The sequence below is a fragment of the Ascaphus truei genome, chromosome 15, assembly GCF_040206685.1.
Source record: "Ascaphus truei isolate aAscTru1 chromosome 15, aAscTru1.hap1, whole genome shotgun sequence".
In the NCBI taxonomy this organism is placed as follows: Eukaryota; Metazoa; Chordata; class Amphibia; order Anura; family Ascaphidae; genus Ascaphus; species Ascaphus truei.
In genome coordinates, this window is record NC_134497.1 from 14,184,834 (window position 1) to 14,212,406 (window position 27,573).

The 27,573-nt window shown below is 45.8% G+C and overlaps 2 protein-coding genes across 2 annotated transcripts in view; one reads left to right on the top strand and one right to left on the bottom strand.

Annotated features, from left to right (window-relative positions):
- Positions 1–6,450, bottom strand: part of RTEL1 (regulator of telomere elongation helicase 1) — a 46,806-nt gene extending 40,356 nt beyond the window's left edge. Inside the window, 4 exon segments of the mRNA XM_075571199.1 lie at positions 982–1,063; positions 1,904–1,997; positions 2,094–2,292; positions 6,146–6,450. Of these exon segments, the coding sequence (XP_075427314.1) occupies positions 982–1,063; positions 1,904–1,997; positions 2,094–2,292; positions 6,146–6,247 (477 nt within the window). The 5' untranslated portion in view covers positions 6,248–6,450.
- A 1,938-nt stretch (positions 6,451–8,388) lies between these two features.
- STMN3 (stathmin 3) lies at positions 8,389–25,925 on the top strand. Its single transcript, XM_075571694.1, has 5 exons — positions 8,389–8,708; positions 13,577–13,672; positions 21,197–21,372; positions 22,723–22,914; positions 23,547–25,925. The coding sequence occupies exons 1-5, from the start codon at positions 8,690–8,692 to the stop codon at positions 23,604–23,606; spliced, it is 543 nt and encodes a 180-aa protein (XP_075427809.1). The 5' UTR covers positions 8,389–8,689; the 3' UTR covers positions 23,607–25,925.
- The last annotated feature ends 1,648 nt before the right edge of the window (positions 25,926–27,573 follow it).

Genomic DNA, 27,573 nt, shown 5'->3' on the forward strand with positions numbered 1-27,573 from the left:
CCCTGGGTCAGGTGTCCACGAGTCATGATCTCAGCACAGCCTTTGTGCTCCATACTTCATCTCCCTCTGTCAGCGCAGTTGTGGCTGTGCTAAGGAGTCTCTGAGTCTGTTCCCAGTAGGGTTTTTTTATCCTTGTCTGATTACCCAGGTGGAGCTGGTTAATTGAGCAGTTGCAATTAACCAGCTCTGTGCTGGATTTCTCAGACCACTGGAGGCTTTCATTTAAACAGGGATAAGTCCCTATTACAGCAAGTCTCCAGTCTTTCCCTCTGCACACATCTCCTGCAGTGACCCATACTTGATAAAATACATTGAAATGTACTAAATTTGTCATATTGGATGTTAGCATTGGGGCCTTTTGTCTTTTGTGGTCTCCTCTGGGGGTATTCAGAGTATTAGCATACTGTAGCTGGGGTATTGTTCTCTGTGCTCGCAAAGGATGAGATACTCGGTAATATATTTATATAACCGCCCATCAAAGCCTATAAAACAACCAGCCAATCTCTCTAACTACTGTAACTGACCGGAAAGAGGCTGCCATCTATGGAAACATCAGCGTTGGGTACGTCACCCGGCCACATGAAGCAGACAGAAACTACAATCTACACAGTACATCAAGGAGGCAAACGCAAAGAAATCTAGTATGTTTCATGCAATGTAAGAAAGGCCCGAATTAGGTTGGGGAAAACAAACAAGCCCTCCACAAAAGGATGAACAACCCCAGATACACCATACCTGACCCAGACACCAGAAGATCAGCATTTTTCACTACTCGGACATCCAACTAATGATTTATCTGTATTAGTTCTGAAGGGTAACACTCAGGACAGAAGAACATGAGAACTGGAAGTCATTTGGACTCCAGGAAAAATAACTTGAATCAGGACAGTGGATTCATGACTTGCTATGGAAACCATTAACCCCGAGAGCACATGCTAGGAGCAGGCGTCCAACAGCCCTAGTCACCCTACTCCCTGGTACCTTGGCATGGTTACTCTCCTGCTTCATCACCTCAGGGTTGATGCACAGCTGTTCTCTGGAGCCCAGAACACAAACCTTGGGCCTTGGGAGAGGAGAAAGAAACAGGGTACTTATCGAACTGGTGCAAGGAACCCAAAAAGAGGGTGACGAACACCTCAGAATGCACTGCCATGGATTCTTTATCCACTCTACTGCTAGAGACTTACAATGCGTTACAGAGCAAAATATATCTGCTCACGTTACATGCACCGTATTACCCCAACAAGTCACTTGCATGCACCCTATTACCCCAACAAGTCACTTGCATGCACCCTATTACCCCAACAAATCACATGCATGCACCCTATTACCCCAACAACTCACTTGCATGCACCCCATCACCCTAACAGCTCACTTGCAGGAATAACTGCAACGTTAGATAGGTCCTCAACGTAGAATTTAAAAGAAACCGTAACAGAGGAGAACCACTTGGCCGACATTGCGGCATTTAAAACATTTCTATCAATGTTGAAAACGCATAGGCCCATTTTTACAAAGCAATCTTCTGCCATAAATCACCTCCCGACACTGACAAGAAACCTAACAGGACTATTGACTTAAATTGGCTACATGGCGTCTCCCAGCGCCAGGTGATGACTGCTTAATAAATAGGGCCAACAATGGCCTATTGATAAATTGAGACACACACACACACACACACACACGAGGCCAGTGGAGCTGCCTCTCTGCTCTTCTTTAAAAGCCCCTCTGGGTGCAACCCCCATGGAAAGAACAAATAAACATTTACACCAACAACCAAACAGATACTTTGTTACTCCAACAATTAGTTTATAGTGTTACCCCCCACGGAATTTGGGTAGGAGTTGGGGGCTTTTGTCCCCTCTGTGCTCTCCACTCCCATACACAGCCCCCCCCCCCGTACCTGTAAGAGGTGTGCTTCAGCTCGTTTATAACCTGCGCCAGCTGTGAGTGGGTCCTGGAGGCGTAGATAATCCTAGGGACATCGCTGTAATAAGCTGCAGAGAAAAGGAGGTGGTCTCAGAGTGACCCTTTATATACCAAAGACCACCAGGGTCAGCGCCCTCCCATAGGTCAGTGGGTCACCCTCGTACCTGAGCCCTTCCCTTCTGCGTCCTTATCTCCCCAGGATGCGGTCGGGCGGTCAGGAAACAGCTCTGCCCCGTTCATGCGCTCGGCGATCTTATGTGCGGTGATGTTGTCCTTGAAGTGCTGGCGCCAGGCCAGGGTGGAGCAGAGCAGGCATAACGTCTTCCCGGTACCCGTGGGGCTCTCCAGCACCCCGTTCACCCCCTGCGAGGAGATCAGAGAACAACACTGAGCCTGCGGGGGGGAGGGGGCAGCAACACGCAGCCAGTATATCCCAGGTACACACAGGTTTGGCATGGTACATTGTTTCTCCAAATAAAACAACGTGTCCCAGTATAACGCAGAAAATAATATTAGCATGTTCTTGAATAGTGCTGCTAGTTTTACGCAGCGCTTTACAGAGACATTTTGCAGACACAGGTCCCTGTCCCATGCAGCTTACAATCTATGTTTTTGGTGCCTGAGGCACAGGGAGATAAAGTGACTTGCCCAAGGTCACAAGGAGCCGACACCGGGAATTGAACCAGGTTCCAGAACTTAATGGCTGTGATGGCACAATATATCTTAACACAGCGGTGCACAAACTTTTGCAGCTGCGCCCCCCCCCCTGCCATTAGTGCTCAAGCCCCCTTACGCCGTACCTTGCGTCAAGACGCTGCTGGGTCATGTGACCACCGCGTTGCCATGGCGACGGGCGTCAAATGACACCTCGGGGTCATGTGATGGCACGACGACGCGTTGCCATGACAACGCATCAGCACCTGTCAATCTCGGTAAGTAATAGGGTGCAGAGGCCTCACGCGTTCCCCCTGGCATTTAATGGAAGAGCGTGGGGCAACAGGAAATAATGTGGAGACAGACTTGTAGAATTTGCAGAATGTGAAAACTTCTGTATCAATAATTCATTCTTCAAGAAGAACCCAAATAGGAAATGGACGTGGAGGGGACCCAATGGAATCGAGAATGAAACAGGAAACACCTGATGAAGACTGCACAGTCCTTACCCGGTTTGACACACAAAGTGATTGGTTTGTTGTAAATTACATCTGAATGCGGAGATGGAAAGAAAAACTATAAAAAAATAAATAAAAAAAAAACATCAAGAACATCAATAAGAGCAGAAAATGTCAACTAGTGCTGAAAAACTGCTTCAGCTTACTCAAAATGCCGGGGACAGCAACAAACCATTATGAATAAAATTAAGATTGTAGTTGCAAGTACAAAACAAAGGGGAGGAAATCAGTAACAAACAGGATAAGAAAATATCAGATGAGACAAAGCAGGTACTGAGGAGACCACAAGAAATTAAACAATCCCAAGAATCGATTAAGCAGAGCTGTGCTTGACCAGGGGTGCGCGCAAGATTTTAAAGGGGAGGAGGCGCGGCAGTTACAGAGGCCCCGCACTCTTCAAATTAAATGCCGAGGGAGGCGTGAGGCCTTTGTAACATCCCTTACCTGCTGCCAGCCTGGTCTTCGGCGACGTGTCGCCATGGCAACGCCGCGTCAAATGACATCGCGAGGCCATGCGACTTAAAGAGTCGCCATGGCAACGCGCGGCAAATGACGCAGCAGGGTCACGTGACGTCACATGACCAGCGGCATCATTTGACATCAGGTCGTAGGAGAGGGGGTGGGGGGCGTAAACACTGGGGCCGCGAGACAGGGGGGACACAGGTCAAAAACTTTGCGCACCCCCTGTGCTAGACGATCCAAATGCGTAACACTGAAGATGAACATTTAACTGTGATATGGTGAGGAAGACAATCGAATATAAAATCTTGAAGACAAAGCAGCGACTTATGACTGGGAAGAAGCAAATCATTGCACTCAAACAAGACAAAGGATCAACAATAAAAATAAAAAATAACACAGTGCACCTATCATAAAGAGGGTGAGGACTTAAAATTGTATGAGAACACATGACAGGGCACAATCCCGCAGCGGAAGAGCAAGACGAAACCACCAATGATGTCACATGTATCCTTCCAGCAGAAGGGTCAAAGGCAATAAAATCTTTGAAGGGTAGGCTCCGGGGAAGATGAAATTACAACTGTATTTTTGAGAGAAGCTGGAGAAGTAGAGAACATCCTTGCCAAACACACTGCTTAAAGAACAGGAAAATTCCAGAAAATGGAGACATGCCATAATTATCCTCACCCACAAGAAAGGAGACAAAGACGACCTCGAGAACTACTGACCAATCAGTCTACTTCCAAGATTTTTACGAAGATACTCACCAATTGGCTATGACAGACCCTGAACTTCGCCCAGCCTAGAGAACCAGCGGGATTTCGCACGGGATACAACAAAACGGACAACCTCCAAGTTGTACAAGAAGTGGTTTCCCAAAGCAATGAATACGAACCGACCACTCATTTTAGTATTTACAGATTACGAAAAACGCATTCGATTCCATCTGGACCTCACCCGTTTTAAATGCGTTAAGAAGATAGAGTGTTGAAGAAGCGTACCTCGATATTATAAGGAACATTTATGAGATTGTCACATCAACGATTAGATTACACAAAGATACAAGCAAGATAAGGATCAGCAAGAGTGTGTGTGACAGGGAGATACCATGCCACCAAAGCTTTTCACAGCAACCCTTGAAGAATTGTTCAAGACATGGAATTGGGAAGAAAAATTATTATTTTTTAAAAATCAACGTTGAATACTTGAGTTGCCTTCAATTTGCAGTTATTGTTATTTTTGACACAAATCTAGACCTCCAGCAACAAATCAGAGACGTCCCCAAAGCAAGTAAGAAGGTGGGCTGCCATATGAATCTCAGCGAGACCAAAGTGATGTTCAACAAATGTGTCAACTCTGCAAAGATCGAAATAAATGTAATAGAACTAGAAGTCGAAGACTATGTCTACCTTAGTTGGCAGTATAAGTGGATGGGAACCTTTGGAGTGAAATCAATAGGAGAATGAAGATGGAAAGGAGCGCATTTGGTAGAAACAATACAATCTTTCAAGGGAACTTTCCACTGTGCCTTAAAAAGGGAAGAGTTTGACCAGTATCAAATTATTGTAGTTCGTGATGAGTTTTGTATATCACATCAGGGTCTTGTATTCGAGTGGGAAATACATACATTTTTTTTGCACGCTTATATATTTATATAACTAAGTTTATATGTTCTTATTTTCATATTTATTGTATTTATTAAGACATGAATAAAGAAATGATGAAGCACTATCACATACGAAACGCGTAGAGGTGGATGTCTGTATCCTTACACTGACTAATGGATCAGCTGTGGACTGTGGGATTGTTTACTTGTCGGTCAATCTGGAGACCAATGTGCAGGGTCTCTGTTACATAGTAGATGAGGTTGAAAAAAAGACGTCCATCAAGTTCAACCTATGCTAAATTTAGATGACAGATACTTTATCCTATATCCGTACATTGATCCAGAAGAAGGCAAACACAAAACCCCAGTGACACATCTAATGATATCTCATAAGGGGAAAATAAATTCAAATTGAAATTCCATTTTATATTGCGGGATCTATGTACCGAGCGACGTGTCGCAGTTTCAACTGTAAATTTGTGATACTTTGTTTTTAAATACACTTTCAACAACTCACCTTGGATGCGCTGAGATACACACACACACACACACACACACACACACACACACACACACACAATGACACATATGACTGGTCTTGTATGTACAATTGTATTTATACAGCAGGATGAGCGCAATACTTTACAAAATGAATAGAAGGCATTAAATACAATATGTGCATCAGATATCAGGCACCAGATAGGAATTCTTGCCCCTCAGAGCTTACAATCTAAGTGGGATGTTGGGAGACGTACAGGGACAGTAGATAAGGGAAGGAGAAAGTACAATGGGTGGCAGTGCCTGGCCTTGATGGTGGGTAAGACCCTCTGTGGGTGAGAGGAGCAGTATTCCCGAGTCTAGGCTATTGACATGCTTCATTCATGGAAGGGGGCCTGTTAATACCCCCAGGGAAGGCCCCCCTCCTATTCATACCCCCATGGAAGGACCCCCTATTAATACCCCCCCCCCCCCTAGGTACCTTCTGCAGACACTCGATGACTTTGTTCATATAATCCTCCTGGCATTTGTACGGCTGGAACGGGAAGTCCACGGTGAGACCGGACACCGTGACCAGCGGCATCTCCGGGACTGGAACCGGGACCCCCTACTTCCGGGGGAGAGGTGACACTCACGCACCGGTGGCCCCGTCTGCCTCTCACTTCCGGGTTCCCCCGTCAGTTTACAATTCGCGCGCTAACGTGAGGACGTGATAACGTCACACCGCCCCGTTGCGTGCGCGTGTGCGTGCGCGACCTCCCCCTCCCGGGGACTGACAGCAGGGGAAAGGACAGAATCCCTGCACACAGCATCACAGGCTTGTTAAAGGGGCAGTGCGCCCGGGGCAGGTCACGTGTTCGCCTGGGGTTGCTAGCATAGCAGGAGGGGGCGTGCTGTTGTGTTGTGTCCACAAACGTCTGACCATTTATGCACACCCCCTGCATGTCACAGCCCCAGAGAGCCTGGGGGGCAGGATAAGAGAGAGATAATGTTACATTCCTTTCCAAGATAATCTACAAAGAATAATTTTATTGATAAGTGTATCTTTAAAAAAGGGCCTCAACCAGCTGTTTCTCATCCAGCGACACAGCAAATGCAGCAGGGAGTGTGGATCACTCATGTGTGTACAGGAGCGTACAATCAGTCTTATCATAAGGCGTGTAACATAGTGCGCGCACGTCAATTATAATTGGCTGTGTTAGCCAGACGTTTCTATACTAGGGACGCACATCCGTGAGCGGTGGCGAGGCAGACCAGGGAAATTACAATAAAATTGCAAACCAATCACAGCGCGGCCTAACGCAGTGACGTCAGAGTCATGCCCCCTAACCGTGCGCGGCACCGCTTGCACCCTAACAACTAAACGTGCAACACACGCGCAGCAGCGAGGACTATTAAACAAGCCTAAGGCCTCGGCCATGGTTATTGCTGGCGGGCGGAGGCGCGCTGAGGCTGAGGGAAAGCGGGTGCTTTCCCTGGCCTTAGACAGCGCACCGTCCGTGGGCGTGTCGGGGGGGTGTCGGCGGGTGGGCCAGTGACGTCACGGAGCTGGTTCGCCCTCATTGGGCGAACCGCTCACGTGACCGGCCCTGCGCTCCGGCAAGCGGGAAAATGTAAAATTTTCCTAAGACCTACGCTTCCGCGCGCTTGCGCTGTAGGGGCTCAGTGCCGAGCGGAAGCGCGCCTGAGCGCGCCTCTGCCCGCAAGCACTATCCATGGACGTGGCCTAAGGGAGATAAGGTGAAGCTGGTCAGAGCACATGGGTGGGGTTAGTATGAAGATGCTAATAGTTTAAAAAGGTCATATTTGTTTTTATTTAAACTATTAAACATATCACTACGATTGGTTTCATTTGGTCCTAGGACAGTTTGCACCATTAATTAACAAAATCAAGAAAATCTGTAGAAAAATAGAAAATGTATTAAAAAAATGTTTAAACAACAACAAAACTAAATCAAGGTGTGGTCCACCTTTGTAATGTTGGAACTTAACTGAAATCCAAATAAATAAAGAATAACCAACACAAAAAATAAATAAATATCATTTTATTGAAGAGAGAAAAATCGAATTGTTCCTAATGTTACATACGCAGGGATTATACTGATTGGGTAGGCTTCTTGGGGAAAGGGGCTCAGGGTGGTTGACATTGTTCATGGGGCCAGATTCTGCTTGCTGGGTGCTGATGTTCGTGTAACATGTGTATTGATCTCACTTGTATGCATATGAGTGAAATAAAATATACAGCTACCCTGTGGGTTGTGTCACCTTCTATTAGACCCAACAAGAACGTTCTCCACACACAGTGCTCCACGTGAGCTGCAGAAGCCATCACACATCTGAGGTAGGCATCGCTGAGCTGAACAAGATACACGAAGAAACCTCAGAATCACACACCAATCACAGATAATTACAAAATTACCCAGCAATCCATTGACAGGACAAAGAGATCCACTGGATCTCTACAAGCAGAATGAACACCATGCAAGGTGGTGTGTGTGATATATATATATATATAAATAATATATATAAATAATATATATATATATACAAAGATAAGGCTCTTCCATTTGAGTCACATAAAACGTGGAGCGATGGGGGGGAGGGATCATGTACTGGGGGGGGGGAGGGATCATGTACTGGGGGGGTGGGAGGGCTCATCTACTAAGGGGGGGAGGGGTAGGCTGCAGTATTGGGTGTGTCTGCATTTTCTTCCCCTCTTTTATAGACCAGCAAGAGAGAGAGGTTATTGGAACTGTCCAGCACCCCCCTGCTGACATTGCTTATGAATCTGACCCACTGACCCCCATCTCTCTCTCTCTCTCTCTCTCTCTCTTATACACCCACCACCTCCCCCATCACTCTCTCTCTCTCTCCTCCCCACCCTTGCCTGGATCCCCCTAGAGCTGAGTCAGGGACTTGTTCTGCCTTCCCAGTCAGCTGCCTTCCACAGCATTGCAGCACTCTGGCAACACAACGAGCCCATCCCTCACCCTGTGCATCTCAGCATCCTGAGCCTTTCAGCACCATGGCCAGCACTGTGTCAGGTAAGAGCCCCCTTCTCCTGGCTCTGCACTTCTCCTGCCTTGTCCATGACTGCAGGGCATGGATTTATCCCACCTCCCAGGGTCTATAGCCTGTTTTCCCCCCATGGCTGTACATACCGAGCAACATGATGCTGGATTATTGATGGGGTGATTTATATGTGTAGCCAGGAGTGCAGGGACTATTTTTTTGGGTGGGGGTGCTGTACATAAAAAAATCAGTCATTACCATAATGTAATAATGTATAAACCCCTCTCCCCACCGCACCCCTACTTCCACCCCCCATAGGGGAAGCCCCCAGATTTAATCATTGAATGCCTGTCTTTGTATGTTTTCTGGAAGCTGTGCTGTGGATTGCTGGGTGTGGTGGTTGCGAGAGGGGGAGAGACACTGAAAAATTATATAACCGGGAATCACCCACTAAATAAACCCAGGGGAGGATTGAGGGGTTCTTTTTTTTGGTGTGTTTCTTCCTATTGTGTGTTTTATCAGGATATTTCCTGCAGAAAAAAACCCTCACTTATCTGAGATTAATCATGTTTTGGGAGGAGAGGGGTTGGTAAAATTATAGCATGAATATGCAATGTGTGTATGTGTGTATGTATGTGTGTATGTATGTGTGTATGTATGTGTGTATGTATATATATATATATGTGTGTGTATGTGTGTATGTATGTGTGTATGTATATGTATATATATGTGTGTGTATGTGTGTATGTATGTGTGTATATATGTATATATGTATATATGTATATATATATATATATATATATATATATATATATATATATATATATATATATACACATACACACACATACACGTCGCATATTTATGTCAAGCAAAATCTTTTCACTATATAAATACATGCAATTAACATTATATATATATATATATATATATATATATATATATATATATATATATATATATATATATATACATACATATAAACAGTAGACGCACAATATATATACACATATATATATTCTGCACTATATATATATATATATATATATATATTATTATATATATATATATATATATATATACATACAATGAATATAATATATGTATATACATGCCTCTTACAGAACATATTCTTTATCCTTCTCATTGCTCACATTGATATGTCAGTCTATAGGTGCTCCCACATCATGGCCCCACCACCCCACACACTTTTCCCCTGGTATATATCTGTTGCTGGCCTGAACCCACAATAGCTGACACATTTCCTGGTTAAAGTCTTGACCATAGGATATTTTTTTTTATGTGACATCCCTCACAACAGGCACCTCATCAATACACCCTTATTTTTTTAGAGAAAATCCTTATTTCCAGTACTTATTATTTACCTGTTTGATTGCATTCTTATCCACAGCTGCATTGGGGGTCTGTGTGTGTTACAGCTGCACTGAGGGTCTGTGTGTGTTACAGCTGCATTGGGGGGTATGTGTGTGTGTATGCTACAGCTGCATTGGGGGTCTGTGTGTGTGTTACAGCTGCATTGGGGGGTCTGTGTGTGTGTTACAGCTGCATTGGGGGGGGTGTATGTGTGTGTTACAGCTGCATTGGGGAGGGTGTCTGTGTGTGTGTTACAGCTGCTTTGGGGGGTCTGTGTGTGTGTGTTACAGCTGCATTGGGGGTCTCTGTGTGTGTTACAGCTACATTGGGGGGGGGGGGGTCTGTGTGTGTGTTACAGCTGCATGGGGGGGATTTGTGTGTGTTACAGCTCCATTGGAGGTCTGTGTGCGTGTGTTACAGCTGCATTGGGGGGTCTGTGTGTGTGTGTTACAACTGCATTGGGGGTCTATGTGTGTGTTACAGCTGCATTGGGGGTCTGTGTGTGTGTTACAGCTACATTGGGGGGGGGGGGTCTGTGTGTGTTACAGCTGCATTGGGGGGGTCTGTGTGTGTGTGTTACAGCTGCATTGGGGGTCTGTGTGCGTGTGTTACAGCTGCATTGGGGGTCTGTGTGTGTGTTACAGCTGCATTGGGGGTCTGTGTGTTTTACAGCTGCATTGGGGGTCTGTGTGTATTACAGCTGCATTGGGGGTCTATGTGTGTGTGTTACAGCTACTACAGCTACATTGGGGGCCCGTGTGTGTGCGTTACAGCTTTATGGGAGTAACAACCTATAAAATGAAGCACTGCATGAACCCACACATTGGACCTGTGCATTGAGCCGAGTATATGGGGTATGTAGGGGCGTATAATTATTCACTTAGCACCAGAGTACCCCAGCCATTCCCTGCCACATAGCAGCTTGGCAATGCGTCGCCGGCCTCCCTGGCAGTGAAAGGGTTACTCCTGCAGTGCCAGCAAGGCCTGGCAGAGATTTACTGAGTGGGGTTTATTTAGGGATTAACACAATGTTATACCGAGCTTCCCACTCTTATGCTGGCTATGGAGACCTGCATGGGAGTGTCTACTTTCTAATGCAGCTGCCTGGGAAGCAAAATAGGACAGATGCCTCAGTCACTGGGTGCATATTGCTGACTGGATGTCACATGCCTTCTGGAGAAGGTGCTAGTAATCACAGCTGAGGTTTCCTTCCATGTAGCACTGGCTCCTCCATCTCTTGCAAGGAATCTCATCTTTGGGAAGACATGATGACAACCCCCCCTCCCTCCTCCCCCTTCCCCATACACACACCTCTAGGGACTGTTTACCCCTTTTGCAAAGCTAGTTTAACCCCAGCAGCTGCCCTCTTCCACAAGTGGTGGTATGGGGGGGGGGGGGGTAAGAGGGGAGCAGGAGGTCTGTGACAAAAACAGATCGCCCTGATCAGGCCTCCTGCGATGCCAAAAAAAAACCTTCACCCTTTTGTGCTATATCTGCAAGGTGTAAAGAAACTGGTGTGTGTGTGTCAGATTTGTACCAAGCATTAGAAGTGCTGCTTCCCCATTAGAGGAAGAGCTGCCTATTTTATTTGAAATATCCTTATACCATTTTTACTTTAAAATAGCACAATTCGCAATCAACGCCCCCAGCATGCAAGAAAAAGCTGTATTATTCAGCAATGTAACCCCTAAGCTGACAGGGCGAGGCTACAATGCATTGCAGGCCCCGCTAAGCAGCACATGTCAAATGGTCCTAATGTGATGTGGTTATGCAGCCTGTGCATTAGAGATAGAGTGACACTGAGCACCTCTCCTTCCACCTCCTGATGTGCTTAACTGTATGTGGATATTACATGGAAGAGCATGCTTTGCCAGTGTCTATGTTGGTTATAGCATCACACCGCGCATCATTGTATTGTTAGAGCAAGGCAGGGAGGGTGTGGTCCTATAGGCTCTGCTCTTTGTTCCTGCACGATGGGATTGAGCAGGAGCTGGATTCTGTATACGGTGCTTACAAACACATCAATGCCACAACTGGGCTGCATATATACACTATAATCCTAAATATACACAGTGCTGTGCAATTGCATAGACATTCAGTCATACGCCCTTTGCTCAATCACACTTAAACAGCTATCAGTGGCAAGTGAGAAGATACAACGATGACCTTTATTTTGTATTACAGGAGCTATAATTACATCGTTTTCTGTTTCGTTATTTTTATACTCACAACAAGGTTCAGCTAATTGATCACATTCCTATTTCATATTAATTCTGGTGACACATCTGCTATAAATATATGACATGTATGCACCAGTGTATAAATAAATCATGTACAGTATACCAAACTGGACCCACATGTACACTGTCAGCTCAGGCAAATAGTCTGGTTAGGTTAATGCTGTTAGACACATAACAACCGTCTTCCCTTTCCTGACTCTGTACCCATCACAGAATCTCACACATCTGTTGCCAGCTGCCCATTGCTTGGTGTGTCTGGTGATTGTTAATTAAATGTGATGGCTGGCGCCTGCCTTGGCTTGCTGCTCCCTTGAGTATAAGGGAAGGCTGCACAAAAACACATCCACCAGCTCATTAGGAGAGCTAATGTGGAAACAAGGCTCCCCTGCCCTCAGTGACATGTCTGGCTTCCTAGAACCCAAGTATGGGAAGATGCCAAATGAAAGTCAGCACATCCAAACGATGCGTTGCCTGGATCAACTACATGCTTCGCACCCACACAATGCCCAATACTGGCTGAAGACATCTTGACCGTTTACGAATCCCCTGCATAGTCTACGTGGTAGATTCCCTGCCGGTCGGTTATTACTGATTTAACATGCGTAGTCCAGACTGATAACTGTGATGCAGTTTAATAGTGAACCAGCTCCACACAAGACTTGGACTGCCAACCTCAGAAGATACAGTGTGCACATCTTGTTGTGATGTACAGTGTTACCCTGATGGGGTTTATTGTTGATGTAGTTTCAGACGAGGCCAACTCCAGTCATCAAGAGCCATCAACAGGCCAGCTTTTATGGATAACCCTGAGCCACCTGTGCTGAAGCAGAGATATCCTGAAAACCTTACCCGTTGGTGGCCCCTGATGACTGGAGTGGCCGCCCCTGATGTAGATCATTAATAAAAAAAGATAACCATTGATAAAAAAAAAAAAAAAAAACACTGCTTTACTTTTCTATTGCATGTACAACATTTATATGCAAAGCATGTGCGAGTCATCCATCAAGCAAGAAACTATAATTTGCTGTAGACATGGTGGTGCCTATTTAATAATACATCTCCTGGGGCATATCCAATGAACACGCTGTCTAGGTCCCCTGTTGCCTTTTCAGTGGGGTTTAGAATAAACGTTTATCTACACCTTGTGCAATACCTGCTCAGCCTTGCATGTCCTCAGGGCTGGAGACGATGGGGCAGGATGCAGTGCTGATTGCATCAATGTGTAGTGCACTTGCCAGATCTGAAATCATTCACTTGGTAATGGATGCTGACTCTTCTCTTCTCAGCCTACAAGGAGAAGATGAAGGAACTCTCCATGCTGTCGCTGATCTGTTCCTGTTTTTACTCCCAGCCACATCCCAACACGATCTATGAATATGAAGGTGAGTGACTTCTCATTGTTTGTCTTTCCATCACCGGGTACTCTGCAGTTCATTCTCCTTGACCAGACTCCCAGTCACTACTCTTTACAAAAAATATGACTCTAGAAATACTGTAGTTCAAACGTCCAGATCCTAAATAGGTCTCCAGTGTCTATTTCCATACCAATACTATCCTATTAATGACAACAAACTACACGCATACCCCGCTTTAAGTACACTCACTTTAAGTACACTCGCGACCAAGTACATATCGCCCAATAGGCAAACGGCAGCTCACGCATGCGCCTGTCATCACGTCCTGAACAGCAATACCGGCTCCCTACCTGTACCGAAGCTGTGCGCAAGCGGTGACACTATAGAGCCTGTTACAAATGCGTTATTTACATCAGTTATGCACGTATATGATGATTGCAGTACAGTACATGCATCGATAAGTGGGAAAAGGTAGTGCTTCACTTTAAGTACATTTTCGCTTTACATACATGCTCCGGTCCATTGCGTACTGTGACAGAAACCAGGGGTTGGTAATAAACTCCATATACAGGGCTCCCAGGATACTGAACAGTTTCTGTCCTGTCTAAGCTGAACAGGGCAGCCTCGTGGTACAGGCACTCCATTCCACAGTTTGTCTGCTGCCTGTTTTCTGTCACCTGTCATGCTGATTAGAGTTCAGGTATATAAGACCTGTTTCCTGTTTCCTCTGGGCCCCGCCCAAGAGCCTGGAAGGCTGCTGAACTGCAGAGGGGTGAGAAAGCCTCTTTCCCAAATCGCTTCATTCATTCTGTTAGTTTGTCTAAAGACTGCAAAGGTACTTATTTTGTTGGTGGAAGTGGACAAGCCACTTCCAACTCTGAGTCAGGGACATCTAAGTTTAAGTTATCGCTCAGACGAGCAGCTTTTTGTTTGGCTTTGTTTTCTGTTTAAACTGTGGCAGTCTCAGTGCCTGGGACTGAATAAACCAGGCATAGCCTGTTTAAAGGAACAGTACGTGACGTCTCATCATTTAACCTACCCTAAAAGACCGTGTTCTAACAGTCCCGGACAGACGGCGGAGCCCCGGAGTAAGCCGTTTGTCACATATGGTGGAGAATGCGGGCAGAACACTGAAAGGTCTGGGGGTTAAAGAACTTTAAAAAAAAAAAAAAAAAAAGAAGGTTTTTTTTTCTCTCTCTCCAAACAAGATGGAAGACGTGGTGAGTGCGCTGGTACGCAATGTCGCTGTCCAGAAAGACGCGAATGAAGCCCAGCAACAGGCGAGTGAAACCCAGCGACAGCTGTTAATAGCCCAGCAAGAGACTAATGCAAACCAGCAAGAGACAAACCGCCTGCTGAGAGAGGAGCAAAAGCGGTTCGCTCAGGGCTTACAGCAGGAACTCGAGATCCTGAGGGGGACTATCAGTAACCTTCCACTGGCAGAGGCAGCCCCAGTTCCGAAAATGACCAGGGCAAGCCACTACCTTCAGAAGATGGGACCCTCGGATGATGTGGAAGCCTATCTTCTCACGTTTGAACGCACGGCACAGAGAGAGGGATGGCCAGAAGCTGAGTGGGCTGGTCTAATCGCACCCTTCCTAAGCGGCGAACCCCAGAAGGCTTACTTTGATCTAGAGCCAGCCGAAGCTAACGTCTATGCAAAATTGAAGTTCGAGATCCTCGCCCGCCTCGGCGTAACCACGGCTGTTCGTGCCCAAAGGTTTCACGCATGGTCCTTCACGATGGATAAAGCCACCCGAAGCCAGATGTATGACCTCATCCACCTCGCCCGGAAGTGGCTACAACCCGAGATCAACTCAGCAAGCCACATCGTGGAACGGTTGGTCATGGACCAGTTCTTGAGGAAACTTCCCTCTGCCTTACGCCGTTGGGTCAGTCGGAGTGACCCCCACAATGCGGATGAGCTTGTGGCCCTTGTAGAAAGGTACAGTGCAGCAGAAGAGCACCCGCAACCCACAGTCGTGGAGCAACCCCACTATCCGAGGTTCCAGGACTCTTCCAGAGACGGTAAAAGGGTACCGGGGTTAAGGGGCGCTGAAGAGCGGCGACCACCTTCACGCCGCTCCAGCAACAGTGGTTCGCACACTAAGGGCAATAGCCAACATGGGGAGCCGGGAAAAGGCTCTAAGTGGGACACAGACTATGTACCTAAATGTGTAAATTGTCATGAGAGGGGCCACACAGAAAAAATCTGCCCACTAAATGATGAGCCCATGCAATGCAACAGCGTGGAACCTTATTCGCTGTTGTCCCAATGTATGGGCCCTAGCCCAGAGGACCCCTTGAATAACCATCTGTGGGCATTTGTAAAGGTTAATGGTAAGAGGGTTCGGGCACTTCTTGACTCTGGGAGTATGGTCACACTAGTGTCCGAATACCTATTGCCCATTAAGAAGAAACAGGTAAACAGTTCACAAAGAGTGGCAATTTGTTGTATACATGGGGATAATCATGAATATTCCACTGTTGATGTTTTTTTTGAAACAGAATTTGGTTCTTTAGATTTCAAGGTGGGTGTTGTACCCAAACTGGCACATGATGTGTTAATAGGGACCGACTTTCCCCCTTTTCTAAAAATGTGGTCCCCAGCTCAGAATAGCGCCCAGAGTTCAATAGCAGACCATAACGAAGTGTTAGAAGAAACAAATCCTTTCCCTTTTTCAGAAATGGAGGTTGACGAGGGCCCAAATAAGAAGGGGGAAAAGGAGGAGTGCTGTGAAATTCCCTTCCCCATCACTACTTTGGTAGGGAATACCCCAAATCAAGATGTTGATCAGGCACTTACCACCCCAGTACAGGATAAGACCCTCGCTGACCTAGAGGTCAGTCCTGGGAGTTTTAAGAAGGCCCAGTGGGAGGACCCCACATTAGCGGTAGCAAGGGGAAATATACGGGACCAGAATAGTACTCATGGCCAACCAGATAGGTCACTTGCTTACCCCTACTTCGAGGTAGAGAACGACCTAGTATATCGGGTTGATAAAAGAAAATCAGTTACAACTAAACAATTGTTGGTACCACGGACATTCCGTAACGTAGTATTACACCTCGCACATAGTCATCCATTGGGGGGACACCTAGGGGTGGAAAAGACAAAAGAAAAGGTTCTCCGAAGCTTTTATTGGCCTGGGGTTCTGGCAGAAATTACAAACTATTGTTCCTCATGCCCAGAATGTCAGATCACCGCCCCGTTCAAAGCATACCGCAGCCCATTGGTACCCCTTCCCATAATAGAGGTACCATTTGACCGGATTGCTATGGATCTAGTAGGACCCCTAATAAAGTCTGCTAGGGGACATCAGCATATATTGGTAATATTAGATTATGCTACCCGATATCCGGAGGCAGTTCCCCTACGTAGCACCTCTGCTAAAAACATAGCAAAAGAGTTAGTACTTCTGTTTTCCCGGGTCGGAATTCCTAAAGAGATCTTATCTGACCAGGGAACACCATTTATGTCCCAAGTAACAAAAGAGCTATGTAAACTCCTAAAAATCAAGCATCTCAGAACCTCAGTCTATCATCCACAAACAGATGGTTTAGTGGAAAGGTTCAATAAAACCTTAAAGAGCATGTTACGCCGGGCGGTCGATAAGGATGGGAAAAACTGGGACTGTTTGTTACCATACCTGTTATTTGCCATTAGGGAAGTTCCCCAGTCATCCACAGGCTTCTCCCCGTTCGAACTATTGTATGGCCGACATCCAAGGGGCTTACTGGATATAGCCAAAGAAACTTGGGAACACGAGGTTACCCCTTACAGAAGTGTAATAGAGCATGTTGCCCAAATGCAGGACCGCATTGCTGCAGTCCTACCCATAGTGAGGGAACACATGGAGAAAGCTCAAGAAGCACAAAGGAATACGTATAATAAGGGTGCTAGGGTCAGAATTTTTTTTCCAGGTGATAGGGTACTAGTTCTGGTTCCCACCGTGGAGAGTAAATTCCTTGCTAAATGGCATGGGCCATATGAGGTCTTGGAAAGAGTGGGAGAAGTAAATTATAGGGTAAGGCAGCCAGGTAGGAGGAAACCTGAGCAAATTTACCATATAAACCTACTCAAGCCCTGGAAAGATAGAGAGGTCTTGTTAACCCTAGTACCCCCAGGTCCGTCAGAGAATCAAGAAACTGACCCAGAGGTTAGCATAGCTGAAACACTGTCCGTGCATCAGAAACGAGAGGTCCAGAGTTTAGTGAGAAGGAACAAAGAAATCTTCTCTACACAGCCAGGTAAAACTAACGTAATTAAACATGACATAGTCTCTGAACCGGGGGTCCGAGTTAACCTTAAACCGTACCGAATCCCAGAGGCCAAGAGAGAGGCTATACGTTTAGAGGTTAAAAAAATGCTAAAACTAGGCGTAATTGAGGAATCCCAAAGTGGGTGGAACAGCCCTATAGTTTTAGTCCCAAAGCCAGACGGTACAACAAGGTTTTGTAATGACTACCGGAAACTAAACGCGGTGTCAAAATTTGATACTTATCCTATGCCCAGGGTGGATGAACTTGTAGAGAGACTGGGCAAAGCCCGATATCTCACAACCCTAGACCTAACAAAAGGGTACTGGCAGGTTCCCCTCACAGAAAGGGCAAAAGAAAAAACAGCCTTCTCAACCCCAGACGGCCTCTTTCAATATAAGGTGCTGCCTTTTGGCTTACATGGAGCTCCCGCCACATTCCAAAGAATGATGGATAAAATTTTAAAACCACATGTTCGGTACGCTGCCGCCTACCTGGATGATGTGGTAATCCATAGTGAAGATTGGCAGTCCCACCTTCCAAAGGTCCAAGCTGTGCTCGACGCAGTTCGGTCTGCTGGACTAACTGCTAACCCCGCTAAATGCACTATTGGTCTGGAGGAGGCCAAGTATCTGGGGTATTCTATTGGTAGAGGGTTACTCAAACCACAAACACTCAAAGTAGAGGCGATACAAAATTGGCCAAGGCCAGTCACAAAAAAACAAGTAAGGACCTTTTTGGGGTTAATTGGCTACTATAGGAGGTTTATTCCCAATTTTGCAACTAAGGCAACCCCACTAACCGACCTCACAAAAGCAAGAGGACCGCTAATGGTAAAGTGGTCCCCCGAAGCCGAACAGGCCTTTAGAAGCCTGAAAGAAGCTCTCTGTGCCCAACCAGTGTTGGTCACACCTGACTTCTCCAAAGAGTTCGTAGTCCAAACCGACGCATCTGAGGTAGGGCTGGGGGCGGTACTCTCCCAGGAGTCTCAAGGGGAGGAGCACCCCATCCTTTATTTAAGTAGGAAACTAAATCCCCAGGAGAAAAATTACTCCATAGTCGAGAAAGAGTGTCTCGCAATAAAGTGGGCTGTAGAGACACTCAAGTATTATCTGTTGGGGAGAAAGTTCCGATTGGTCACAGATCATGCACCCCTTACCTGGATGTGTCAAAATAGGGAGAAGAACGCTAGGGTGACCAGGTGGTTCCTAAGCCTACAGCCCTTTAAATTTTCTGTGGAACACAGGTCGGGGCACAAACATGGCAATGCCGACGGGTTGTCAAGGATGCACTCCCTAATATCCATGGTCGCTCACCCCTCGAGGTCTGAGCTGGGGGGGAGGATATGTGACAGAAACCAGGGGTTGGTAATAAACTCCATATACAGGGCTCCCAGGATACTGAACAGTTTCTGTCCTGTCTAAGCTGAACAGGGCAGCCTCGTGGTACAGGCACTCCATTCCACAGTTTGTCTGCTGCCTGTTTTCTGTCACCTGTCATGCTGATTAGAGTTCAGGTATATAAGACCTGTTTCCTGTTTCCTCTGGGCCCCGCCCAAGAGCCTGGAAGGCTGCTGAACTGCAGAGGGGTGAGAAAGCCTCTTTCCCAAATCGCTTCATTCATTCTGTTAGTTTGTCTAAAGACTGCAAAGGTACTTATTTTGTTGGTGGAAGTGGACAAGCCACTTCCAACTCTGAGTCAGGGACATCTAAGTTTAAGTTATCGCTCAGACGAGCAGCTTTTTGTTTGGCTTTGTTTTCTGTTTAAACTGTGGCAGTCTCAGTGCCTGGGACTGAATAAACCAGGCATAGCCTGTTTAAAGGAACAGTACGTGACGTCTCATCATTTAACCTACCCTAAAAGACCGTGTTCTAACAGTCCCGGACAGACGGCGGAGCCCCGGAGTAAGCCGTTTGTCACAGTACGTTAATGCGGGGTATGCCTGTAGACAGCTCTGCTCCCATCATATGCATTGTTTCTACTGGAGTTTGGGGTTCTTAGAGACCATTAGCTAAGCCCTATACACTACACAGTAGTTTTCAACCTATGTTCTACTGAATGCTAGGTGTCCATGAGAGATAACCATGGCTTCCTTGAGACCACATTTGGTAATAGCTAATATTTTATTATTCAAACCCCCCCACCCCCTCCCCCCCAATTTTTTTCTCTCCATATTTTTGAACATTTCCAAAATGTTATTAAATGTTACATTATAAATGTATGAATATAGAAGAAAATATAAGCCCAACCCAAGCAATAATATTTTGACATGCATAGGATAAGGGAGTTGGGGGTTCACAAAGTCACAATACACAAGTGATGGGTTCCAGAGATCTTAAGCAGAACACTACAAAACCAGTATTAGTGGAGCCATTATTTGGTTCAATTTAAGGCCTGTTTGGACTAAACGGCGCAACCAATCAGAACATGTAATTGGCCAATAACTAACTAAAAAAGTTGAAAGAGAAACCACATGGCATACTCTGTATCACCTTAGGCAGCATTCAAAATGGAGAGGTGATGTCTGACATGCTGCGTGTGCTTATTTACATGTCACTACTAAGCATCCTTAAGTAGTTTAATCCCCCGATGACATGTGACAAAGAGAAGCCGCTTTTCAGGAGTTGTGGGGACAGCTTTCCTCTGCTGTGGTTCTTATCTTTGCTGTAATTGTCCTCAGAAAATGTCACAAAGCTAGTTTAGGTCTGAATATGTAGATTAGGTTGTCGTGTGCCATTACGGAAGAATTGTGTGAGTCCTAGATCAACAGGTATACAGGGATATGCCAAATAAGTGAACATGGGAAGGATGCTGATCCAGGGAGAAGTCTGGTTGCCAATATTTGGAGTCAGGAAGGAATTTATTTCCCCCCTTGTGAGACATCATTGGATAATATTTCACTGGGAGGATTTTTTTTTTGCCTTCACCTGTAACAATATACAGCAGTAAACAATGCACATCCAACATGACAAATTATTCAGTTCATTACTATATGTTTTTTCTTCTCATAAATATGGGTCATTTAGTTCAATCCATTTGGGTCTACCTTGGTGTGGTTGCATGCTTGAATTTTTGGGGGCCAAAGGATTCAACTAAATGACCCAAAACAAATGGAAATTAATCAAATATTGTCATATTGGCTGTGTACTGGGGCTTATTAGTTTACAGTCATATATTTGAGGTCACCTTCACAGTAACACTTACATTGGCACAAATTAATATACACATGCATAATATATTGTGTGTCTAGTGCATCCAGTTCTGCAATCACAAATATATTTGTTCCTCCAGACATGGAGGTGAAGCAACTGAATAAAAGGGCATCGGGGCAGAGTTTTGAAGTGATCCTGAAGTCACCTTCCGACCTGTCACCCGAGAGTGCTCCTCTCACCACTTCACCCAGGAAGAGGGACGTCTCGCTGGAGGAGCTGCAGCAGAGGCTGGAAGCTGCAGAGGAGAGGAGGAAGGTATCTGTATATGAAAGAACCCCCCCCCCCTGCTTGTCGAATATGGCTCTCATTTTGACATCTTAGGCTACGCTTATAGTGCCGGCGACGTCAGGCTATGGTCGCTGGAAAAATCAAATTGAGAAGACTTCCAGCGATCGCGACCAAGCCATCGCGCCTACTACAAGCGCACGCAACTGCGGCAATGCATTTGTTTTGACGTGACATCGCGTCGCTTTCGCCAGCACTATAAGTGCAGCTCTAGGCTGTGGCCACGCTGCCGCTGAGCGCGCTCATGCTTGAGAGCGGTGACGTGACCAACTCTCCAAGCATGAACGCGCGGCTGTCCTTCAATAATTTTAGAACAGGAGGGGGGGGGTTAAGGGATGGGGCGGGTGGATGGCTAAAGGCTGCTGTGATTGGTGTTTGTGACTGGTGCACTTTCATTGGTTACAGAAGGGTCATGTGACCATTCTCAGCGCTTGGAAATCAAATTTCCATGTCTCTCCAAGCGCCGAGCTTTGGGGAGCATACGTACACGTGCGCACACGCCGCATCAGCGTGGCCGTACCAATTTGTTATAATTTAAGTGAGCGCGCTTGGCGCACTCAGCGGCAGCCTTAGCTTGGAAAATGAGGACACTTTGGCCAATTATCCATCAAATGCGTTGGGCTCAATAGAGCTAAGATGAATCCTCGGCTGCTGCATTGGGCTTCACATGCATTGCACATTTTGAGGATTTAGACTGCAAGGGGCACAAGGACATCACCTCAATCCAGGTGTGGGATCTCACTGGTGAAGTATCCATAAATTAGAGGAGCCTGGGATGCAAATTCTCCTACACGCATTGAGAAACATTTAATCAAATGTATCCATGCTCGATATGTCACCAAATACCTGCCCTTCCCGATTATGTCCATCAAAAAAGAACCTGTTAATGATGTCCATCCAAATGTAGCTGCGGTCAATATTCTAGTGCCCATGTTTTTCTTATATTCTTGGAATCTCCCAGGTTTAGCGTGGTACAGAATAATTCCCTAATTTGTTCAGCTGCTTTGTTTCTCCAGATTTGTTCTTCAGCTACAGTTTTTCACCCTTTCATTTGTTGCCTTCTCATAAGTCGCTTCCTCTATATCCCGATCCAATCCCTTCAAATTAGAGCCTGATCTTCTATTGTGCTCCCTCTTGGAATGGACTTCCCTATGTATCCATTTATTGGGTTATTAAGTGATGGTTAAAATCTCCCCTTCTTTAGAAATATCAGATAATCATGCCAACCCCCAAAGGTGCTGGCAAGGACCTGCAGTGTCAAAGATGGCATAGAACCTTCTAAATGTCTAAGAACCTTCTAAATGTCTTTTACCTCCTCAGTCTCAGGAGGCTCAGGTGCTGAAGCAGCTGGCTGAGAAGCGGGAGCACGAGAAAGAGGTGCTGCACAAGGCGATAGAGGATAACAACAACTTCAGCCGGATGGCCGAGGAGAAACTGAACTACAAGATGGAACTGAGCAAGGAGATCCGTGAAGCACACTTGGCTGCCCTGAGGGAGCGGTTCCATGAGAAGGTAGGAATCCGCTCTGCCCTACATTCTATGCAGGGTTCTCTGTGTGGTATACAACATTACAATCAGCAACATAAAAGTCTCTGCCCCTTCTGTGTCCAAGAACAATATTGGGCGATTACCAATGACATTGAGACATAGCAGCTCCCGAATGCATCTGGGACAGTTTTACTACGTCTCTGCAATGGAAGACCGTGGTCTGAGACCAATTACAGCTTCAAGTGTCCTTTCGGAGAGTTACTTTGTGAGCAGTGCCTAAAACACCAAGAATTCGATTGCACCCTTGGGATTGTAATAGTATAGGATTTTCTATGTTCAGAGCACAGACTGCAAGCACTATTTAAGTGTGCTACTTGTATAACATTTGCCTGAGCAGGTAGGAGTAGGAACAGTATTAGCAAACAAAAAAACCCCCAACATGTCCACCATCCTACAGGGGGGTCTGTTTATCCTAAAAGCTAGCATTCTTAATCATCAGAGAGCCAATTCAAGGTACCATCACTCCCCATCAACTATCTTCCAATTACACTGGTTACACATGATGTGTTGAGGTGGGAATTATTTACACCTAGAGAAATGTATTGCAAAATCCCTCTTTTTCTCATCCTGTAAATCCCCGTTTATACATCTTATAGGAGCTGCACGCCGTTGAAGTGCGCAGGAATAAGGAGCAGCGAGAGGAGATGTCCGGATAAGAAGCCATCGCCGCAAACTTCCATGCCAAGTCCTGAAAGCAGCAAACAAAACTATTTATTTTCTTTATTTAGATGCAACTTCTGTGTCATCCTTCACTCCATCTCACCACCCCTTCCTCCATTCTTGTCCGACTCCATGTCTCCTTAATCTCTTCCACCTTCATGACATAACCGACATGATCGATGAAATTCATAGGAAATCATTCAAATGGATCGCACGGCTAGAGAATCTTCCTGAGAAGTATGCCCCTAGCATATTTTATTTTTAAACCATATAAATTAAGATGGTAATGCCAGTTGGAGTCCCTTGTCTCACATGAATGAATGATTATTATTGCACTAAGGAATTTATGGAGCGGCAGTTGTGGGCCAACCGAGGATCCCACATAAACCCTTCTGGGATCGCACCGTAGCTCCTGCAATCTGTGTAATGTGTTATATGATGACTTAGTTCAGCTTATTTTTTATTGATATATTCGTGTTGCTAGAAACGTCTCGTAGCTGGTTTTAAACATTTGGGCTGGTTATTTTGGTGAAGGAACACAGGCATTTCTTTGGGTAGGAGAGTACTGCATCTGTGGAAGTCTTTAGGACTCGGATAGAGTGGGAGCGCGTGGCGTCACGCGCGCCAGTCCGCCGAGCGATCTGTGGCCTGTGATCCACAGCGGCGGGGAGGCGTGCCGGTGACCTCACGTGAACGGTTCGCCCTCATTGGCTGAACTGCTCGTGTGACCCGCTCGTCGGCTTCAAACGCGCGCGCTCCATGGCCTGCCTCATAGAGGTACGGCCTTTTGTTAGCGTCTCGCGCGGAGTACGGACGCAGCCTTAGGTTGCCCAGAACTGGCTGAGACCATAAGAACTGGCCATTTATTGGACAACGGCATAATAAGACACACTAGACTAGAGCAAGAGATTAAAAACGGAATTAGAAATAAAGAATGAAAGTCACAAGCAGCCGGCACTCCTTGTTAAAGAGACAGTCTGGTTGGTGCACAGAAAATATAAAATCACTTTTCAATAGTTCGAAATTATACCACCTCAAAAATAGCAGACTTGACAGATGAGTCGATGAACCGACACCTGGACAGGTTTCAAATGCTACACTATCTTTCAACCGGCCATTGGAAATGGTCTTGCCTAGAAGACCATAAATAGAAGTATTTCAACCCTGTCTGTGAAAGGTCCCTATGAATAAGTAATGCACAGCAGAGTAGAGAAGTAGCTTGCTCGTGGTCTTACCTTTTTAATGCCTCCTGCTCTAATAGGGTGAACATAACACAGGGGAAAAAACCCACACTCAAAACACCGTAGGGTCGTTCTAATGCAACGTGCCCACTAAAGTAGTCTCGTTAAACCAGGACATATGCCAATATTACAGAAAGAGAATTCTCATGTTTAAGAAATGCTTGAAAGTGTTGCCTGAACATCGCAAGATCAAAATCCCACAATGCTTCCCTTGCTACCAGCCTCTTTGTACTGTATGTTGTTTACTGACCGTTTGCTTGGTTGTGTGTGTTGACCCAAGGCTCTGTAAATAGTGTTTTTATTACATGGATTGTCTATGATGACCCCCATCTGTGGCTTGTTTAAAAGGGGTGTTGGGAAGGGGTACGATGCAAAGCGGAAGGAGTGCTTGTCCTTGTGTTCTCTTGCCAAAAAGGGCAGTAATTCATCCAGGTACAATACATGTGAGAGTCAAACTGTACACTTCTGTATCTGGAGGTTGGGTTGGACACCAGTGGTAAAGTGGAACATAACATATCTAAACTCCTGTTGGTGACCCCTTTGCAGGGACTTTTTCTTTGCTTTAAATTTCTCTCCCCTTCATCACCGAAAGGGCAGATCCCGCCAAAGGTTCAGAACGGTCAACCACCCTCCCCCCATGGCTGCGCATCTCCAATATAGAAGTGCCAGGGACTACAGCGAGTGTCTCTTGCTGCTAGGATGGACGTTCTGGCTCCATATCAGACACCTGACCCAGCTCTCTATGGTAGAACACTGTATTGTCTTGGCGTGTCTCCATATTTGCCTCTCCCGTAGTAGAGGTTTTTTTATTATATTACAACAGGCAGAGCTTATCGCAGGCATTATAAATACAGGCTCCGACAAGCAGAGATCGTCTAGTATTTGTAAACCGAGTAACGAGCATAATTAAGGCTTCGTAGTCCTCCTTCAATGTTTTGAATACTGGGTCAGTGTAAATTGTACCCCTATCTTTTGCCACCCGATTCCTCCTTGAGTGCTTTCTGTACCTATCCTGTATTGACCCCTGTTGTCTGGTATGGTTCATAGCACCCCATTAAAAGTGCATTATCTCAACTCGCTCCTACAGTGTTCTGTTGTATCTCTGTTTCTCTACTAAGTGAAGCTGAATTAAAGTTTGTACACAAAATAACATTATATTGACCAAATATGCTTCTAATAAGCCAATACGAAGCAAGAGGCTATAAATAAAGTGTGCTATGTTCCATGGCTCAATATTACCAATCAGCACACATCCAAAAGACCTCTTACAAGTCTATATTACAGAATTACAAATCTTTTTACCAGATGTCGGTGCTGGATGGTTCTGCAAATGACCACCGTGCTACATTATGACCCAGAACTGAGAGAGGGGAAATATGGTGCTATAGGATCAGTAGCAGTCAACAATCCCTCAAAAACGATATTATGCCATCAATGCACTATACCACTGCAGCAATATGGGGAAATCAGCCATATTACAGGAGACTGGACGCAAGTAAATGACCAGTAACAACAACTGACCATAAGCTATTTATAGGGAACAAAACACTAGCAATTTGCCAGCGTACCACACACACTAAATCCATCATGGGTCAGAGAAACCCCCTGTCTATATGGATAGGATACTGCATACGGTATATGATCCACACAAGCAGACTATGTATGTACATTTTCAGTTAGTTAACACCCCAATGTACAAGAGACAATACAGTACAGGGAGTTATAATAAAAGTGTAAACAAAATCAGACAATAGTAAAGGAACTCCCTGCCCCGGAGAGCTTACAATCTAAGTAGCAAGTTAGGAGACATAGGCCGAACTCATGGTGGCGGCACGCGCATTCCTGCAGCCCCAGTGATGTGTGCACTAGGCTGCAGGTAATTGGGGAGGCGATCGGGGGCTTGGCGGACGCGTCACGGAGCTGGTTCGCCCTCATTGGCTGAACCAGCTCACGTGATGCGGACGTCACGCGACTGCATCCCCGAAATCACAAATTTACTTGTCGGGCCAAAATGTAGCAGCGTCGACGCACTACAGCGCCGCTAGGGGCAGCAGGCACTTGAGGAACTCCAATAGGAAATCAGGTAAGAGTCACAGAAGTGCGCGCGCGCACGTAGCGCCACCGCCACCATGGAGCGCGGCCTTACAGAGACAGCAGGTGAAGGAATAAGAGAAGTATACAGCAGTTGGAAAACAAACAATAAAAGCAAACGCTCCATAGTGTAACACAATTTTATTAAATAAGAAACAAAACAAACAGGATGCACTCACAAACCCAGGTTAAAAACTTGCTCATAAGTCAGGCGTTTGCGGTAAGAGCTCTCTTGGTGAGAATGTCAGGGAAAAAGAGACTTCCTGCTGTCTTTACGCAGTGTACGCATCGCCGAAGCTTATCCCCCCGCCTCTTCCACTTCCGATTGGAGCATCTCTCAAAACTACCAGCGGCTCTCTCGACTAGAGGGGCAGTGTGGTTCTACAACAACCCAACGCGTTTTCGTCACAATTTGTGACTTCATCAGGAGTTAGCCTTATATTGGCCAACTACCGTGGGTATATAGTATGTGGTTGTCATAGTGACAAAACACTCAATCAGGGATACCCAATGGTAGGAGAGACCAAAATAAAAGCATACAGACCATAAATTGTATGCGCTATTTGTGCATAACAAAACGTTAGTAATATACATACAAATATTAGATAGAAAAAGGACATTTGTAAAGATG